The following is an 18,423-nucleotide window of genomic DNA, read 5'->3' on the forward strand; positions in this document are numbered from 1 at the left end:
TATTCTTTGAACCACAAGGCTGTTTCATTCACCACAGTCAAACATAAATTAAAAGGATCCCCTGGAATACCTCTGCCATTGAAAATGCGCCTTTGGAACTCAAAGGAAAGGCCGAGAGCAAATGCTGAACCGCACAGGCTGAAAAAGCCCTCCTTGTCTTTGAAAACATTACAAAGACTGTTCGTAAGGCTGGGACATAAACCGACAGGGAAGCTTGTTCCAGATACAGTACTGATGTGGTAAAGTAACAAACAGCAGTTTATTAGTAGAAGTTGGTACTAGTAATGTGCCTGTGTCTGAGTGTCTTTCACTTTTCACCTACTACCCACAACTCGCAGATCCCAGACTATCCTAATTTTACAGGACAATTTAGACTAATTGGATTTTCGCCAGCTCGACGTTCGACCAGGATCCTGGCCCCCCATTTCAGAGTCTCCCATGCTGCTGGTGATGAACCACACGGCATCCAGAATCTACCATCCAGCCTACCACCGATGACACCCTGGGCTTTTCCGAGTTCTCTGGGAGTGAAGGGGTTTGACTGTCTATTTAATCCCATCCGAGATTGGTGATCTTCAAATTTCCCCCTTGTGGGCAAGTTTAGAGTTTTGTACTGAGATAATGCTTCCTTTGCCCTAATCTACCTTCTAGCTCCAGATGATCTGTTTCCCAGCACCTGTTGTCTTGATTGTCCCCTCGTTAACAGTGTTAGTCAATTTATGCTTCAGAGGTACAGTATGTACTTTTTTTCCCACAAAGCTCTAACATCTCCAACCCCTTTTGTGGTCAAAAATTACTTATTCCCTTCTCAGTGGAAAGAAAACTCTTCTTTTACTCCTTCCTGACCCTGGAAGTTCGAGGCAAAGCAGGGAAGCTGAATTCTCCAGTGGTGACCACTCTCCTCACAGCTCCAGCGTTCCTTCAAAGGATGTGGGAATAGCTCACACCTTCCTCTGTCAAAGCTGGTCTAGGTCCACCTTATGTCTTTGCCTTCAGGTAGTGCTTTCCTCCATCAGCTGTCCCACTATATGAACATTCTGAGGCAGCGCCAGCCTCCATCACTTGATTCAGAGCTCAGCTGCTCCTTTGTTTCTTGTAGCAGCTACCTGTATCAGGACACCTCAGTTACTGACAGCACCTGTAAGTTTCCCCCTGTTCCTCCTGTGTTGAGGCTTGTAGCAGAATCTCCCTTTTCCCCTCTGAGTTCTTTTTTATACATCTCCTGAGACACTACTCACTTGTGACAAATTTCACATGAGTAGTGTTATTCAATTGTCAATCTCACATGAAATTCCAGAGCTGTATGAATATCCTGCTCTTCAGGGAGGTGTTGGCCTCATGTGGTTGCTACCCAGAACTTCATGAGCCCAAGCAGCCACAATTCAACATCAACATCAGGATGTTCTCCAGCACCTGCAACTGTCTTTTTAACTCTTGAGTGTACTGTATTAGTGAAAAGGTAATGCAACTCATGTTACAAAAGGTTTTTTTTTTACATTCATTTCCTTACTTTTCACTCAAAACAATTGATACAATTGTGGTATGTTTCACTATTTTGGTATAGTCTATAGTGGGGAGAAAGATTTTGTAACCCACAGATTTCACAATTTGAATCCTAAAATGTTATTCCAGTAGGTCTTTATCCTATTAATAAAACCTGATGAAACAAATTATACAAAACATGATACTATTTCAATATGTATCTATCCTCAAATGATATAACATACCATATCCATGTGTGGTGAATCTTTAGATTCAGTAATTGTATGCAACCCCCCTGAGCAGCAATTACTGCAACTAATTGTTCACGGACAGTTCTCTTCAGGTCCTGCCACAGCAATTTGATTGGGTTTTGGCCCTGACTTTGGCTAGGCCATTGTAAAAAGTGAAATGTCTTCATTTGTAGATGTGCTGGTATGTTTTCGATCTCGTTGTTTGAATTGTTTCGATTAGTTGCATTTTCTGTACATTCGACATGTTATTGGGTTGCATTGTTATACTGATCACTTTTCTCAGCTTTTGTACTGCATGACCAGGCTCCTCCCCAGCTATGAATCCTAAAATTTAGAAGGCTCTGTATAAAAATCTTCTAAAAAAGTGTTAACATTGTGCTTTCTACTTTGAAACTCCTTAACTTCCTTCGAAAATACAACTTTTGTTGCGCTTATGAATACTTTGCCTCTGTTTGCCTCTGTTTTGGCGGTCCAATTCAATTTACAATCAATCATGGGACCATGGTTCCATTAACAGTTACAGAGTATTTCATTCTATAATCAATTATCACTGTTTTCACCAAACATGTTTCTCATTTAGGCCAAAGTGTTCTACCTTTGATTCATTTGTTCAGAGGGTATTGTTCCAGAAGCCTTGTGAATCATCTAGTGTATGTCTTTGGTGAACATCAAATGGGCAACCATGTTCTTTTATCCTTCTATGAACAACATTCTTGTACGGTTGTTTTCTGATTGTTGAGTCAAATTAACAGTCACATTTCCCAAGATGAGAGTGCCCTGCAGTTCCTTGGATGTCACTTTGGGGTTCTTTGTAACTTCCTTAATGAGTTTGTTCTGGGAGAGATCTGGGAGTGCCACTCCTCGATAGACTGTTGTCTTGAACTCTATTTGTTTGTTTGACAGTGGATTAGTGGAGCCTCAGACCTTAGAAATGGTTTTGTAACCCTTTCCAGACTGATGATCATCAATAACTTTTCCTGAGGTCCTCAGAGATTTCCCTTGATCTTTGCATGACTTCTGAACGGTGAAGACCAATCATACATTTCTGGTCTTTATATGGGGTGCAGCCTTCCAAACTCACTGCCCAAAATCGAATCATTTCAACACCTGATTCTAATTAGTCCCTGATGAAACTTTGGATTCACTTATTTTTCACCTCCTCTGTGTCTAATTTATCTCTTTATCTAATTAATTCATACAGCATTTTGATTCACGAGACATGGAATAAACTTTATGATTATTTTAACATAAACTAAGCATAATCTATGATATTTCCATATTTATCTTTGGGGTTCACAAACATTTTCTGAGCATGGTAAAAGAGTGGAAAATAGTGAAATAATCTTCTCATTAACATATTTATCCGAACTTTATTTCTTGTTTCTCTAGCAGTGGAGTCAAAGGATACATACTTCGTAACATCACTAGCCTACCAAGAAAGATTGTGAAAAGAGGACTTAACAGATTTTATGAAGCTTAGTGGACTGTTAAGTACAGTGAATAATACTTATCGATAATATATTTAAAAAGTGTTCGAAAATGCATAAAGCACAAAATAAGTGAGGCTGAATGTGGGTTTGTAAAAGATCATGCACTATATTTTATAAATACTGTAACTAAAGATAATTGTGAATGTTTTCAATGCTTAATTCAATGCTAATAGGTAAAGCATGATAACTAGGCACTGAAGTGGATGACTCGCTGTGCTGTGCTGGGAGAATCAGGTTTCCATCACTGTGAAAGACTACAGATACAATGGGGAGATAAAAGCTCAGTCTGATAATTAACTGACCCCTTTGTCTCCAGGAATGTGATTTATTTATTGACTTTTTCTGATCCGTAATCTCTGTAAACTGCTCTGGCTAGTTTTTTTCTTAACTTTCCCAAATATTTGTTCTTTACATCAAATCTAGGAACTGTTTCTCTTATCGTCAGCTTTGCAGAACTCATTCAAACACTCGAAATACATCCTATTAAAGGGAGACTATACTAGGATTACTGGGATCCACTTAATCTTCTCATGGCACATCGGCATTTCAAAGCATCCCACCGGATGTAGACGGATTTTATTAAAATAATAATCACGTGTTCATTCAAAGGATGGAGTCAAGTCATGAAACTTTGAAAGGATCCCATTTCTGCTGAGCTTGGGTGTCAATTTTGATCAACTTAAAATAAAAAAAAAAATGTGTGTTCTTGCATCATACTGGACCCTGGATTTTCAAAATTATCTTGGGATCCAAAATCTCAATTCAGTTGAATTGTAGCAAAATGAACAGCATTCCAGTCTTTGAAAAACATGTGTCTGTCAACAACAAGAGTGTCGAATCTTTTTAAATTAAACAGCCAGAACTGTGAACTGCTATTATTCCAAAGAAAAACCATTTAGCCAGTCGGAAAGCACAAGGGCACGGTATTTAGCAGTGTTGCTTCACAGAGCAGGGGTCCCCTGGCTTCAATTCCTGGGGTGCTGTCTGTGTGGAGTTTGCATGCTCTCCCCGTGTGTGTGTGTGTGGGTTTCCTCTGGGTGCCCCTCTTTTCCTCCCGCCCCTCTTTTCCTCCCACAGTCCAAACACATACTGGTCGGTGAATTGGCTTCTGGGAAATCTGTCCCTCTTGTAAGTGCGTGCATGTTTGTGTTTGTGAGGGCTCCCCCTCACAAAATGACTTGAAAATGAGTGGATGGTTGAATGGAAATTTCGCCAATTAACTTCAAATGTGTTAGCTGTTATCCCAGATATAGAACAATCAAAGTATTTTAACACGGTTTTTCTCTCATCAACCAAAAATGGCAGTTTGACTGCCATTTTATTTGTAACTTAAACCTTTTGTCTCTTCAAAGACAGTGTAATTGATTCCAAATCAGACTTGTATCGCTCCTGGCAGGGCAGGATTCACATTATCTGAAAAGTATGAGTAAGAGACTTACAGTAGTGAGATTGTTCAAAATGAGGCATACAATTATGAGGCATAAAACTTCTATTGTTCAAATACTATTCAGGCAATTGACTCCAAATGTAATACGTATCTTTCTGGTACTTAACCATTCAAATATGGGAAAATATTTGTATTTCTAAACAAAATGTTGACTTTATCGATAGCTTTCAGCACATATTTTAAATGAGTCTTTGTTGCCCTCTGCTGGTTATTAGTACCCTGGAACATAGCAGCCTTACAAAAATTAGAAGCAACAATTTTTCTCCTGGTCATTTTATAGATGTGTTAACTCAGAAGAGGTTAAATATAATTCATTAATTTGACTAACATGGCCTTATCCGGTAATTAATGTCATTTTTCTGTACTGATACACTGCTAAAACACAGTTTATTTTTATAAGGGCTCACGTTAAAACACACTGACCAGAAGCAGATACATATTTCTTTTGAAAAATACTACAAATTAAGGAAGACATGAGAAACCATCCATCAAACATCCACTGCAGAGTAACCTTACTGCTAGATTGTATTACTACAATTTTCATCAAATCTTTTCATCCAAGAATAATGTGAAGATCAAAACTGGAGTCTGTCCTAGAAGTAAGAAGTTAACAAGACTTGACTACACTTACTAAAGTGAAGCGATGTGGCACAAACTTGTTATAATCTTTAGCAGTTTACAGTACATACAAGCATTGTAATGACAATGGAACAAAAGAATAGTCAAGAGACCAGTTTTTGTAAGAAAATTTACAGATGTGAAGAGGCCATTTTATCTTTTTTTTTAATTGTCTGTAGAGGTCAGGTAGTCAGGCTAGCTTGTTCCAGTCTCCCACAACCCTTTGTGTATAAAAGTGGTTCTGTTTCCCCTTATGTCCTTATTTTGTATTTCACTCTTGATTCTGGCCACAGAGGTTTTCTCTTCTTTTCTTTTTGGGTCAACCAATCTTGCCTTTGTTTACTAGAGTGTTTTGGACTCTACTTGTATAGTTTCAAGGTATATCTCAGATCATATCATGTTGTTATCACAGATCCTTAATGTTTCTTTCACCTCTGTTTTCACCGAAGATCAATACAGACATTCCGTCTTGTAGATACTCTGATAAACAGTTGGATGGTAGACATTCCTGTTGGTTTTTCTCAGTGCGAGGAAGTTTCAGATCTCCTACAACAAATAAATATAATCTCAACAACCACTATTACTTTTTCAAAGCACGTGATGTCCTGTGCACTTATTTTAACCATTGTTACCCTTTCATTTACTGAAGTACTTTGGATTCTATCTGTACAGGTCCAAAATATACACCAAAACTGTGATCACAGTTCCCTCATATGGTAGGTCTTTTACCTCTGTTTTCCTCACTTTGTCTCAGTTGTTTGAAAAGATAGATCAATACGGACATTCCCTCTTGAAGGTACTCTGATAAACAGCTGTGCAGTAGACATTCCTATTGGTTTTACCCAGTCAAAGCTAGAGATCTCCAACAACAACATATTTCTTCTTTTGCACATAGATCCCTGCTTTATTTATTCGCTATTGAATTATAATTAATATTTTAAAAAAGTCAACCTTAATTTTTCAACACAATGATGAGCTCCACATGACATAGGTCACTAAAGATATTCTGCTTCATTATGGGATTGCCAAGTTATCTACAGACTCTCTTATGAGTTCTCTGAATAGGAATGTACGCTGTGCAAAACCACCAGTTTGAACTGGTACTGGTACCTGATATGGGACTACACACATTATAGTACCAACACTGGGGAACTTAACATTTTGTCAATGGGTAAATACTGTATTTTCAATAAGGCAAAAGCAGTCACAGAGTGCTTTTCAGAATTCTAGATAATTGTTCTATATCATTCTATATCATTTACTGTAGCAGAACACTGGAAAGCATCATAAAGCAAGTGCAGTGTTTGATAGACTTCTGCATGATGTTTGCTAGATAGTTCTGGTTTTATATGGATGGAATCAGTCACTAATACTGAACAGAGACAGCAAATATCATTTCCTGCTGGTACTCACGCTATAACCAAGTTTTGATCAATCTGATGTGGTAGGTTTGGCAGGTTTTATAATTAACCCAACCTTCTTGTTCCCAAACTTCCTATGGTTTCTGCTGTCTGTCATACACCTTTCTATTGTGTGTAACGGGCTTTAACCATATTTATGGCTAGACTTATTGGGCTGATTCCCAGTGATCATAGCTTTTACTTTGACTCTTTCAAACTTCCTCTCTGTGTTTCAAGCCAAGAGCATTATCTTGGCATTATTTGTCCAAACTTGGATCGGGTGTTCTTATTATGACATGGTTATAAATTGCATATCATATCATGGCTCCTCCCACAACTCCTCATTGATGTCTAAATTCCTTCTAGAATTTCTCCCGCACAGTAAATCAAAGGGAAGCACATCTTGAATGGAGATGTCAAAGTCATTTGCTATGGTGGGCCAGACTTAATTTAAATTAGGGTGTCACAGATGTCGGAGGGGTCGAACCATGGAATGGCAGGAGAGCGAGAAAAGACCCTATGCGTAGCCGCGAGACGGGGCTAAGCCCGGGCTCAGGAGGTCAGACAATGTCGGGTAGAAACCTATGCCCTCAGGCCGCGGAGGAGACGACCTGGTGCTGAGGATATCAGCCCTGAGGCGGGTCTCAGGATATCCGAACCTCAATGCTGAGGGAAGAGGAAAGGGTGACCCGGAAAAATATAGCCCCAGACAGAGACACACCAGAAGGAGAAGCAAAGGACCGGGAAACAAGGGACAAGACAGAGTAGGAGCGCCCTCTAGCTGTATAGGGCGTAACATAGGGGTGTCAAACTCATTCTCCAGATTCACATATCTCAGCTATGTTTCATCTCAATAGCACCGAAAAATAAACGAGCAACTATGTATTCCTACCACTCGATTTATTCATAAAACACAATTGATAAAACCTTTCGCTGCAACAAAATTTGGGGTATTAACTGGTTTCTTTTGCAGTACAAAGACATTGTCCTTACAACAAAGCTGCGTCCCTCGTAAACCTGCGTAGTGTTTTTGTGTTCAGCTTCCTCCAGTTTGTTAACATTATGTCAGATAAATAGGGTCAGTACTTCAAGCATGACAAAAGGAAGGAAAGTAAGAAGAGCAGTCCCCTGGCTGTACACCATACAAGTGATGCAATACACTGAAAAAGGCGAGTGCTTGAAAGACATTTGCATTGCTTGAGCCTAACTGCACTGTCGGTATTCAGCAGTTTACCATTGTACGTCCCGTCTTGTTTACTACCGTATTAAGTGGATTTATTATCAAAAACATACAATAATGGCCAGCAGCTATATCATCCTGCAACTCACAACTGGCAACCCACTGAAGCTAAGCAAGTGTGAGCCTGGTCAGTACCTGGATGGAGACCTCCTTGGAAAAGAGGTGTTAGTGGGGCCAGCAGGGGGTACTCACCCTGCGGTCTGTGTGGGTCCTAATGCTCCAATATAGTGATGGGGACACTATACTGTAAACAGGTGCCATCCTTCGGATGAGACGTAAAACCAAGGTCCTGACTCTCTGTAGTCATTAAAAATCCCAGGGCGTTTCTCCAAAAGAGTAGGGGTGTAACCCCGGTGTCCTGGCCAAATTTCCCATTGGTCCTTACCAATCATGTCCTCCTAATAATCCCCATCTATGAACTGGCTTCATTACTCTGCTCTCCTCCCCACTGATAGCTGATATCAGTGTGATAGTGTGGTGAGCGTTCTGGTGCACTATGGCTGCCGTCACATCATCCAGGTGGATGCTGCACATTGGTGGTGGTGGAGGGGAGTCCCCATTACCTGTAAAGCGCTTTGAGTGAAGTGTCCAGAAAAGCGCTATATAAGTGTAAGCAATTATTATGTTAATTATAATAATATTCTTATTTTGACAATTCAATGAGCAGTAAATTGATAGCAAAGTAATAGTGGGCGATTTTATAGACCTCTGAAATGACCTCTTCAGCAAATTATCGTAATGCAAATTTTTTTATTACAAACAGATTTTCAGGAACAAATTATCTTAAACCAAAGCAGGGGAGGTATATTTACATGAACTGGTTAACTGCAGATCTGAAATTAGAGATATACAAGCTCTGAGATGAGTGATTACTGCCTCCTCATTAAGTTGGCTTTGTTTCATGATTAGTACAATTTTTGTGTTTTTACCTAGGAAACAGAATCGGCAAAAGGTAATGTTTGGAGGACATTGGGGGTAATTAATTACTGAAAACATAGCACGCTATTTACTAGATATCAGCAATATAAAACCCAGAAAGTAATAACAAAGCAGTGAATTCTACAACAACTGCTATTGCTCTTTGGAAAGTACTGTACCTTCCAGTAATATAAGTATGCAGGTTTTCCATTCATATCTATAAAGAAACATGAATTTCTCCACTTGTCTTGAATCACACAGCAATCTTTATTCGTATTTTTTGGCTATTTTTATTTATTTGTATGGCCGTTATCACTAGGTTAAAAAATATCTTTGTGAGATCATAAAAACCTCTAGCTGAGCTTGCTCCAAAGTCGTTTTGAGGACGTGTGTACAGCTCTCACTGTGTCAGTTTTGTTTTTCCCACAATTCTCAAGTAAAGGCACACCCCATTAAGGCTAGGACTAGATCTAGTCAGTAGAGCTGACCACAGCAACAAGTAGAACATACACCCTGAGAGGAGAAGAAACAGGTCATGATTCAGAAACCCTGGAACCATAACTACAGAGTAAATGGGCAAGCTGAAATGGGAGACTCACAGTCACATGGCTGTGACCATTCAAGTGGATGACGTAGCTCAACTGATGGTGGATACAACACAAAACCTTATAAACAAGGGTCTAAACAAGTGTCATAACTGATAAGTGAGATTTAAAAAAAACACTTAATTTTGAACAAATATTATAGTTAGTATAAAGTAGTGTGCCAACCGCATGTATAATGTTTAAAGGAGCATCAAAATCATCCTTCTGTTTTTATCAGTGATGGAGAAATTGGGAGTCCAAAATTGGTTGGCTTTAAGCACCACTGTCTTCTGAATGCCTGGTAATTCCGGTCCAGAATTTAAAGTCTAATTTCTCCAAGTTTGGAAACTTTTGATCGGATCAATTGGGATAAATCAACATGAGCCATTTTGGATTGATTTCGTATGGAACCACTCCGTAACATATTTATTCATTGCATTTTAATTAATTTCACAGAATTATCCATTAAGGTCTCTGCCTCTCACCACCTGAATATGGAAATAGAGAATGTGATCCTTAATCGGACACCCTTTTCATGACTTCTGACATAACTATTCTTTCACTAGGAATAACAACACCCAAACATTAAGTGTACTGAAAGGATTATGGGGTGCTTTAGTTAAAATTTGGCTTAACCCGCTTGGCTGAGGGCTGACCTCCTGGACCGCCAGAGGACAAGGAGGCTGGGAGTCCTATGTAGAGTGAGGAGAGACCCAGGGGCAGCTGCACATGTGGAGATGGGGTGGAGGTGGGATTAAAAAACACGTATGCAAGGGAGAGAAGGGGATAATGGATAGTGTTTATAATGTTTTAGGAGAGGAAATGATGTCAGGAGTGTTTGCGATTCACTGATGGCTGAGGCTGATTGAACTTGGCTGTTGTCATCCCTCCCGAACTTTCATGTCACCAAACCCACAACCATGCTGTATTACAGTCATATCTCATCCACCAAGGTACACACTTCAATATTATAAATACAGCTTATTTCAATGTTCAATCTGAGTGTGCCTTGAAAATGCATTAGTCACCTCATGTTGGCATATCTCAACCTCTCTCAGATGTTCATTGCTTTTGTTTTTGTTTTTACGTACATCAAGCAAATAAAACAAGATCGCTCTTTGGGTTCTTCCCTCTCTCGTCTCCTCGTCAGTGAATTCCTTGCTCTGTTCTCACTTTTCCTCCTCTTCAAATACATTTTGATGTTTTTTTTCAGATGGTTGTATTCATTTGACTTTTTATGAAATCATGCATTGCATTAGACTATAATAATAATGTTTATACTACAGTAAATACTGGATACACCTACTACAGTGGGAGAACTTATACCTGTATTTGTAATGTAAAGTTTCATTAATATATACCATATCATATCATTAGCTATCGATGCAAATACTGTATGTCCTAGATTAGATTAATAACAATATGCTCTGTTTTATTAATGTTCCATTATAATAAAAATCCACTTTTGAGATTTAGCAAATAACTTTGATTTGATGTGTTCAGACATAAGAGTGAAATGTTCTGTTATTGTTTATTTTCTTTTAGCTTCCCTCTAAAAGGTAGTGTCTTTGTTCCTTGTTTATAAAAAAATGAAAGTCTGATATCACACAGTTGTGTTTTTCCAGAATCTGCTACTACAGTATAATGGGTTTGTGAAAATTCATTACAATAAAATAAGTTATTCGGAAATATTTTTTACTTGTTAATATTTTGCTGCCTTCTATCTTGCAATGTACAATTTAAGGCAACAGGCTATCTTATCTCTTCAACTAAACTGTCTGTGATATTTTTTTATTTTCACAAAAATAAAACTACATACTGGTGTGAGCCTGGCCAGTACCTGGATGGGAGACTTCCTGGAAAAGCTAAGGTTGCTACAGGAAGAGGTGTTACTGGGTCCAGCAGGGGGCGCTCACCCTGCAGTCTGTGTGGATCCTAATGCCGCTGTATAGTGACGGGGACAATATACTGTAAGAAAAGGCGCCATCCTTCTGATGAGGCGTTAAAGTAAGATCCTGACTCTCCGTGGTCATTAAAAATCCCAGGGTTTTAAGAGCAGGGGTGTTACCTCAGGTGACACGGCCCTTGTTTCAATAATTATTTCTCTGAACATAGTGGTCAGTGGTACTGTGTCATTTACTGAATCAAACTTTTCATTTTTTGAGTCGTTCACCGACTCTGACCAAAAACCACTGACACTGACCAAAAACCGGGTGTCTAAATGTACATTAATTCACACAGTTTCATTAAACTTATCTTTAACTCTGCATGCTATCTGCCTAAAACTACCTAAAGCTATCCGCGGACATTCCTGATGGTTTTCCCCCTTCTGTTAGAAGAAAACCACTTCTTCTTTTACACATGATATTATAACTAGTTTGATATAAAAAAAATTAATTCTGCATTAGTATCTTAATTTGGTGGTCTGTAGTATTCTAATACTATCCTCTATTCACTATTACTGTGAATCGAAGCTAAGTTCTGCTCATCTCATTACAAAGTCATTTATCCTACCTGTACATACTGTACTGTATGTTGTTTTTTGGGGTCAAGAAAGCTGAAGTCTTCTTTAGACTAGCATTCACCCATGTCTTATGTTTACAAATGACTATTCCTGAGAATGCCCCTGATTCATCGTACTTTCTTAGGCTTGTTGCTATAGCTTGTAGATCTTTATGTTCATGAACATGCGATATTTCTGCCATTATTTTATTATGAGATGCTTATGATAGATACAAATGGTAACCAATGGAACAATGAGCTAGTTATATTGAGTAGAATGCATCTGTCCATTTGTTGAGTCTATGAGCGGCTTTTGTCATAGACCTTGCTATACAGTACAGTGGATTTATGTTAAAACCTCATACTTGCAATGGGAGGAACATTAAAAGCTGAAAAATACTGTCCAGTTAGCAAAGAGTGCACAAATGCAAATTTCCTCCCAATTGATCTAGGGCTTAGAAATTCCTTAGCTACAGAAATCTGTTAATTTCACAACTAGCCCGAATATGTTTGTTTGCTCTCTGTTTTGAGCCCAGAACTGTTAGCAGGATCTAAATACAATCTATGTGTGTAAAAGGCCGGCACACCAGCGTCAATTCAAGTAAGATGAATGGGAAATTTAAAAGGGGATAACTGGGGAAAAGAGCCGAAAGGTAAAAATAGAAGACGGAATATTTTGTTTGGGGCATTTTCTTGGACGTTTTTAGCACCTTGTGATTTTGATGGATTGACCTTCTCTTTTCTTGTCTCCAGAACACTCAGTGGCAGCCAAAACGGGTGGCTGCTTCCCCGGAGGGGCCAGGGTCAGCCTGGAGTCTGGGCGGCAAAAGGCCGTGAGAGACCTGCAGCCTGGGGACCGCGTCCTAGCCGCGTCCGACGACGGGAGCCTGCTCTACAGCGACTTCCTCACCTTCCTCGACAAGGAGCCCGCCGCCCGGAAGCTCTTCTATGTCGTCGAGACGGGAGAGGAGCCCCCGAGGCGCCTGCCCCTCACCGCCGCCCACCTCCTGTTCGTGGCCGGCAATTGCTCGGGAGCAGCTCCGTTCCGAACGATATACGCCAGCGAGGTGCAGCCGGGGCAGTGCGTCCTGACGCCGGGCGGCAGCGGGCCCCTGCGGCCCGTCCGCATCGCCTCAGTGAGCTTGCGGGAGGACCTGGGGGCCTACGCCCCGCTAACGCAGCAGGGAACAGTGGTGGTGAACGGCGTGCTTGCTTCCTGCTACGCCGCCTTTGACAAACACACCCTAGCCCAGTGGGCGTTTGCCCCACTGCGGCTTTTCTACAGTGTGATCGGGCCAGCCACCAGGCAAGGGGATGGACTTCACTGGTACTCACGCCTTCTCTACCAGCTTGGGACTCTTCTCATGGACTCAAAGCATTTCCACCCCTGGGGGATGTCTGAGACAGAGAGATGAAGGACGGGAGAGGGACATTATTAATGCAACAACTCCCAAGAGTTTCTTTGACTCTTAAGAGACCTCAGTAGTGATGGTTCACGGACTCAGAATCGGGGGGATGTTGGTTCAGTTCTAGGTGGATGTCTCAGGGGGAGTTAACGTACAAAGTGAGATTTTAGCTGTACAGGTTATTGAGACTTGACAGCAATTGTGAGTCCTTATAGTCTCCCCAGCAATCCCCCCAGTACCGCCACTCACCCCTTAACTTGTTGGGTATGTTACACGTCAGAGTCGTCTCGACAAGAACGTGTCGGGAGGAACTACGGTGCGTGTCAATTTTTTTAAAAGGTGGTCAGGGATCCTGGTTTTAATTTTGATTGCTGTATATTCTTGGCAGATGTTTTAACTTGATTTCTTAACGTCGTTGAAAATATATTAAGATAATTAATTTATTTTACCGAGTTAAAGCGTTTTCATCTATGCGACCTTGCACTGGTACAAAAGAGTAACGTGGGGAACTGTCACGTGTTAATCGTTAGGCCTTCTGCACCGTTTGTCCTTTCACCACCAATGAATGTATGATTCATGCATGAGATTTCATTTGTACATGTAAAGCGTTTTCAGTTACCAACCATCATGTGTTTTACAACAAATTAATTACTTGAAGGAAAGAAGAGCAATCAAAATTGACATCAACCACGCCATTCATTAAATAGCCACTTACTGTACGTTAAACATTTGCTGTATAGATTGCATCATAGTGCATATATATATATATTATTTTTGGAATTGCCAAGTATTTTTTTAACCTTCTGATTTTTAAAACACTAATTGTTATTCATCTTGGATTCACTGCAGTGACCCAGTATCTGCATAGCGGGATGCAGATTGTGCCAGTTCTCTGCCAGTTTGATATTGTAGGCCCAATCACACCCATTAGAGGAGATTGAACATCAGCAGTCACTGACAACAGAAATAGGTGTCCAGTGAATTACAGCTGTTGCATGATGCGCAAAGATGTGCTTTCCAGCACAAACCCACCCACCCTGGACAATTACAGTACAGTATCTGCCTCCATGTGGAGAATCTCAGTTAGACAAAAAGTCAATTAAAACTGGACCATATCAAACATTAATCAAATAACCATCACATCAATTTCACAACAGCAAATCCATGAATACCTCAAGATACTCTGAAAAGTAATCTCAGACGAGCATCAAAACAGGAATAACTGACATTCTTAGTTATTATATAGCAGTGGTTCTCCACCTATTCATCACTGTATGTATATGCAGTATCTCTATGTGTAATGTGCAGTCTTTGCATTTCAGATATAAAGTTATTTGAAAGAGACATAATTCAAACTTGTTTTCATTTCAACACTGGCAAGTGTCAACAAGGAACATTTAAATAAAATAAAAATAGTGATATTATGGAAATATGAGTCTGTTGAGTATTAAAATAATTTGTCAAAACACTTGTCTGGAAGCATATTTTCACAATTCCTGAACATATACTGTATATAATACACTGTCCATTTACGTTGCTCCAAGTTACTGCAAATCTGTACAATTCTTCTTCCTGTTCCTGTTGTAGGAATAATGTTCTTTAAGCTTTAAAGCAGTGAAGATGTAAGGATCACATAGAAAAGCACCAGCAGATGGAATTTTTCTTGTAACTGCTGTGTCAAAGCAGCACACATGATCTATTTTGTCACTTTCCAGACCACATACACACACTCCATGTAACATCAGAAGATGCACAAAATGTAGGTGACCTTCATTAAGTTGAGCAACATGCATGTACAATTCCAACTTGATACTAAAACTGGTAACAGTGCATAGTAACTCATCATCATTTATCTTTCTGACACTCTGTAGATGCCCAATGATATACAATAGACAAAATGAAATTATATCGGAGCTGTCATATTTTAATCTAGGATATTTATCCTTGTCATCAGTTTTAGAAGGAAGCTGCATAACTTCTGGTATACAATAAATATCTGAAGAACCTTACTTTCAATTCAGTTACCTAACTTCCCTGTTATTATGTCACCATATAACGATTCAAGTTGTTGAAACAAAGAAAATAAACAGTGGTTTAGTTAAGTCATTTATGACTTAATTTTTGAGTCCATTACTCTCTTTGTGTGTCTGTTTCCTACCATGCAGCACTGTGCCTTATCACTCAAAATACAATTAAATACCAGGAGACTTTGGAAAATAAATGTTTACCAGTCAGATTAGTTCCCCATCTCTTGAAACAACTGAATTTAGTAGAAGAATAGTTTCTTCTGACTCAGTAAACATTAATGTATGTATTTTCACCATGCACTGAATCTAGATGCCTTCTATGTTTGTCGATTCATTAGCTGTTAACCTTAAAGCTGCATCAAGGTGAAATCTGAATTAAGCTGGGCAGACAGTTGTTCCCAAATTTTCTGATATAGGCCTCCCAAGTTGTTGCTTAACTGCAGATGTTTGATCCTTCCATATGACTTTGGAATTGTTTCTCTAATCATTTAAAAAAGATTCTAAAAAGGATTATCTTCAGTAAGCTTGAATCACAAACAAATTAAGTCATTGTTTAGGGTTTTCTCAAGATGGCTTATTTTCAGCTCTCTGGATATTGCGTTTGAAATCCCAATGTCTTGTTTCAACACGTCTTTCTATATTGTGTGCTTTGCACAGTGAGATCTGTACAACAAAATAAACAAAATGGTTTCCCTTCTCTTCCTACAACACAAAACATTTTTTCTCCATTAATCTTTCACCTGTCTCCCCTTGGCTGTCAAACTGCAATGGTTCGTAGTTTGCTTCATCTCTCGCCTCAATTCCCAAAGACACAATCTTGGTTTTTTTTCTGTGAACAACAAATTTTCTCATGTCCGCCTCACCTGCTCATGTCTGCCCCAAGACTCTCGGCTTTTCTCAAGCGCTTGAATGTGTCTTTAATTTTTTTGGTAGAATGAGCAGCAGTGTGCTGAGAGGGCCAGTAAAGACCTGTGGGCTTGAACACAGAACTACTGGGTTATAGTAAGATAAGATCACTTTATTTGCCATATACAATGTCTTGTATTAGGAATTTGTCTTTTCGCATACCCCAACTTGCTCTCCATGAGGCACACAGACAGGGAGAGAGAAGCTCAGGATCAGAGCGCAGGGTCAGTCATTTATACAGCGCCCCTGGAGAAGTTGGGGTGAAAGGGCCTTGCTCAGGGGCCCAATGGAGTAGGATTCCTCTGCTGGCCATGGGATACGAACCGGCAACCTTCCAGCCACAGGCGCCCAGTAGTAACATTCTCCATACATTCATTATCTATCCTCTTCATCCAATCCTGATATTGTTTTAAAAACAGGGGGGAGTCAGAGCCTATCCTGGCAAGCAACAGGTGCAAGGCAGGATACACCCTGGACAGGACACCACTCCATTGCAGGGAAGACACACACACACACCAGGGCCTGGTTTCTGAAAGCCATTTAAGCTACCAATATGTCTTTGGACTGTGGTAGGAAACTGGAGGAAAACCACATGAACACAGAGAGAACTTTGTACTTTGTACCATGGTATTTCAGTTTCCAATTTGTACTGAGGTAAATCAACAGAGTTGTTAATAAAACTGGCGCCTAATTAAATATGTACTTTCGGAAGTCAGGATTTTAAAAACTCATAATAACCTCAATATGTATTAGACTTCTCATGAGTGTGACGAGTTCTTCCTGCAATTAAAAAATGACAAAATAATATTGAACGTGAACAGCATTTTTGAGTTTTACTTACCTGTAACCCTCTACTGGTTTACGTTGATATTAGCTTTCAGATTTCAGGTTTGCTCTTTCAGTCAAAAGTTACAGGTAGTTGGATGATGTAATGCAAATCTGTATAAACTTTCATACAACATCCATCCATTTCTAACTGCTTCTTCCAATTCAAGGTCACTGGGGAGTTGGAGCCTATCCCAGCAAGCAACGGGCACAAGGCGGGATATAACCTGGACATCATACAACATTTTTAGCTTTTATTGTTGTCAAATATGGAACACCCTATCCCGATCATGATGTATGTACTGTACAGTTAGAAAAATGGGTAAAAGTCTTTTTTCTTATAGAACACATAGGTCATAAGGAAAACAATGATTTATTTATTATTAGACCATAAAATTGAGGCAAATCGAGAGAAATTTATCTGGCCTTTGATCAAATATACTTTATCACAGACTGAAATTAGCTATTAGTTCATGTTAGAGCAATCGGTTACTGGACCTTAATTTAACTTCGCTCTGTGTGGGCCATTGAGAATGAAAAAGGGGATCGAATTAATACAATTGCATCCTGACACCTTCCACCGGTAAACAGCATGCGTTTTTCCTAGGTGTTAAAAAAACAGGACTGCGCTTCGATGAGAATTTTTTTTTTTGGTTCGTTCAGAAATACACTAAGTGTACTACAGATAAGCGGAGGAAAAGTTCACTTTCGAGTCCGCTAGTCGTCACCAGAGGGCCCAGAGACCAGAAAATGTCTCAGTTGCCTTAGTCACGACTATATTTAAATGTTCACATGGCTGCACAGCTGTTCTTCCTAGAACCACGTCAAGAGTCCTCAGCTCAGGTGCACTCTTTCTCTGCACAAGAGAGAATAAAGTTTTTACAGAGCCTTATCGCTCGCCCTTAAAATCGGATAATTAAGAACCTACAACGAAACGATTTCATATTGGCGCTCTACGTGTATCTCTTACAGAGATTTCAGAGGTGAAGTCCGTAAAAAGCGCAGCCTAATAACCCACGCACTATCACAGTAGCTTGATAACTTGTGGTAGCTGTAGTATTATTACGCTGTGTTTGCTCTGTTTAAAAGATATCTGGTCTTTATCTGTCTAACCTGTGGTTAGGTGGTGCATACTGTGTATATAAAATTTTATTTTGTTGAAGAATGTTTAGCTTTTTAATATACACAGAGACATTAGCGTGCAGATTGAACAATTCTATATTTTCACTATTGCCAGATACAGTACAGGCTGTGTCACGGAGCGACAAAAAGCGTGAGTAAGGCAGTAGCCTGGCGACAATATTGAATTTAAGTATGTATATACAGT

General features: G+C 39.6%; 1 protein-coding gene across 1 annotated transcript in view; it reads left to right on the top strand.

The window, feature by feature from the left end:
- Window positions 1-14,804, top strand: part of ihha (Indian hedgehog signaling molecule a) — a 70,243-nt gene extending 55,439 nt beyond the window's left edge. Inside the window, exon 3 of the mRNA XM_088606823.1 lies at window positions 12,686-14,804. Within this exon, the coding sequence (XP_088462949.1) occupies window positions 12,686-13,347 (662 nt within the window). The 3' untranslated portion in view covers window positions 13,348-14,804. The remainder of the gene's footprint in view (window positions 1-12,685) is intronic.
- The last annotated feature ends 3,619 nt before the right edge of the window (window positions 14,805-18,423 follow it).

Source organism: Lepisosteus platostomus, chromosome 14 (assembly GCF_059453375.1).
Source record: "Lepisosteus platostomus isolate fLepPlt1 chromosome 14, fLepPlt1.hap1, whole genome shotgun sequence".
NCBI lineage: Eukaryota > Metazoa > Chordata > Actinopteri > Semionotiformes > Lepisosteidae > Lepisosteus > Lepisosteus platostomus.